The following is a 2,500-nucleotide window of genomic DNA, read 5'->3' as shown; positions in this document are numbered from 1 at the left end:
TTTCCTAATTTATTCTTAATAATGTTAAAATCTAAGAAATATTTATCATTATGGAATATCTCAGGAGCGGAGTGTTTATCCGTCATTGAGGAATGCGGATGCGAGGCTTCCTGCTACAGGACTTCCCACTTCGAACACGTCTATAATTACACCGACCAGGATGACCCCACAGTCGAGGTATGTGAGAACACGTTTGGGATATCACCTTAACCTAGTGTCTTTAAGTACTCCTTGTATTTGATATACTTTGTAAAACAATCTTGAAATTAGAATTTCATAGTTTTATGCATGAGAAAATTTAGCAATTATTTATGGAAGAGTAATTGTTTCTAAATCCCACGGAATTCTCGAATATTTTGCAAAATATTCAGAAATTTTCCCGTTTGATTAACTAACTTACAAGAAAAAAAAAATCACTAACTTTGCACATGGGAAAAGAATTTTATTTTTCCATCCACGGTGATGTACAGATTTACAAAGTAGTGTCACCTTTCCATCTCCTCTTAAAATCATTATGTAAATGTAATCTTAACAGAAATAATCACACATCCTAACACGAATTTATTGGACCCAGCCCTTTGTGAATGAGAGGGGAACTACCCTCACCCCCCTCACCCCCAACAACCCTCAACAAAGGTTGAAAATTTTAACTGCAATTCTTCTTTCCCTTCCCTTAAAACTTATTCATAATTCCAATTCCTCTTTGTAATTTCAATTTCACGTAAATTCAACTGCAAATATTGTAATTTCAACTGTAATTCAGCCTCTATTTTGTAAATTCTATTGTAAATCTGCGTCCATTTTGTCCATTGAATTGCTAAACGGTCTTCACTTTGTAAATTCAATTGCAAATCGGCCTTAATTTTGTAAATTCAAATGCAAATCAGTCTCTACTTAGTAAATTCAAATGCAAATCGGTCTCCATTTTGTAAATTCAATCACATCTTGTAATATCGATTGAAATTGTTTCTCTGTCGCCTCCTACTCATATAAATTAAAGTTATGTGAAATTTCTCCCTTTTAATGTAAATTGAATAAATTTATTGCGTAAATTTAATTCGTCATCTTTTGAATTTTGCACGACGTCTCCCTAGCTCCTAGCAAACTCAATCCCAACTTTGCATAGTTTTGGAAACAAATTCAAATCAATCTTTTTTTCTCATATTCATCCTCGTATGTATTGAACTGCATAATTTCAACACTCCCTTTTTCTAAGGCTAAAATGAATACTAAAATAAAGAAACATACAGTTATGCATCGGACGTTGGCATATTGAAGCCTAAAAAAAAAAAAAAAAAAAGAAAAAAAAAAAAAAAAAAAAAAAAAAAAAAAAAGCCTACGCGAGATTGTCAAGTTATTAACCATTAATTAATTATATGACAATGAAGTAATTAATATTGTTTACCTTTCACCAGGTAATTGACGTTGGCACCTGCACAGGAGAATGTGACACGGCGACAAGTGAGGTTTGTGTTTATAGGTAAGTTTAGCATCTATTTATCTATCTATCTATTCAGACAATCAGAATGACATAATTACTCTGATGAAATAAACAAGAAATATATTTACTATTAGTTAGCATTTCCCCATTCAGATCAGAGGAAGTTTGCTTAATAAGTTAGGCTGTTTTTAAATATTTTAATTGTTCATTTTTTCTTATATCTTTTATCTATTTTCTTATTTCCTTTCCTCACACTGGGCTATTTTTCCCTGTTGGAGCCATTGGGCTTACAGCATCTTGCTTTTCTAACTAGGGTTGTAGCTTAGCCAATAATAATAATAATAATAATAATAATAATAATAATAATAATAATAATAATAATAATAATAAATCATAATAATAATAATAATAATAATAATAATAATAATAATAAGACAATATCATAAAAACTCTCTCCTGCAAGACTCTCTGCGGATGGACCAAAAAGTCTTTGCAACATCCAAAATCCTTTCAACCCCTTGTAACAATAATCTGCTTCCTCCCGACAGCGAACCGAACGGCGCATGCGCGATGTCTCTACGCAAAAGCAGTTCGAGATGCGCACCCGTAGGATTGCAACAGATGAACATCACCCAGCGGGATAGCTCCATCCGCACACTGAATATTGTGACTGGCTGCGGATGCGTGTAATGACCAGCACTTTTATATATTCAACTGACCAACGGATGCGACCAGTGGTAATAATAAGGATCACCAGCCCACCCCTAAACCACCACCCAAAAAAAAAAAAATCAAAATTCAGTGTTTAAAATTTCACGGCGAACCTTAGTGGTCTGGCGTAAATCAGCAATTGATCACAATTAGCAAAGTGCAAATTCTGTCACTCGGTTATTCGCAACGTTGACTTACAGAATTGGGTTGAAGGAACCTTTTTTATCCATATAGAGGCTACAACAAAATTCCAGAGGCTAAAGTTAAAGAAAAAAAATAACACGACAATAGTTTAAGTTTTATACATACAACTGTGAACCAAACAAGTTGACACAACAAACAGAAGTA

General features: G+C 33.4%; 1 protein-coding gene across 1 annotated transcript in view; it reads left to right on the top strand.

The window, feature by feature from the left end:
• Positions 1–2,500, top strand: part of LOC137636820 (uncharacterized) — a 15,206-nt gene that overhangs the window by 12,345 nt on the left and 361 nt on the right. Inside the window, exons 6-8 of the mRNA XM_068369176.1 lie at positions 65–177; positions 1,416–1,480; positions 1,990–2,500. The exon at positions 1,990–2,500 is cut by the window's right edge and continues 361 nt beyond it. Coding sequence (XP_068225277.1) covers positions 65–177; positions 1,416–1,480; positions 1,990–2,131 — 320 coding nt within the window. The 3' untranslated portion in view covers positions 2,132–2,500. The remainder of the gene's footprint in view (positions 1–64; positions 178–1,415; positions 1,481–1,989) is intronic.

The sequence above is a fragment of the Palaemon carinicauda genome, unplaced genomic scaffold (genome assembly GCF_036898095.1).
Source record: "Palaemon carinicauda isolate YSFRI2023 unplaced genomic scaffold, ASM3689809v2 scaffold4, whole genome shotgun sequence".
Taxonomy (NCBI): Eukaryota; Metazoa; Arthropoda; class Malacostraca; order Decapoda; family Palaemonidae; genus Palaemon; species Palaemon carinicauda.
The sequence above is the reverse complement of the archived record's forward strand: the minus strand, read 5'-3'. Positions and strand labels throughout refer to the sequence as shown.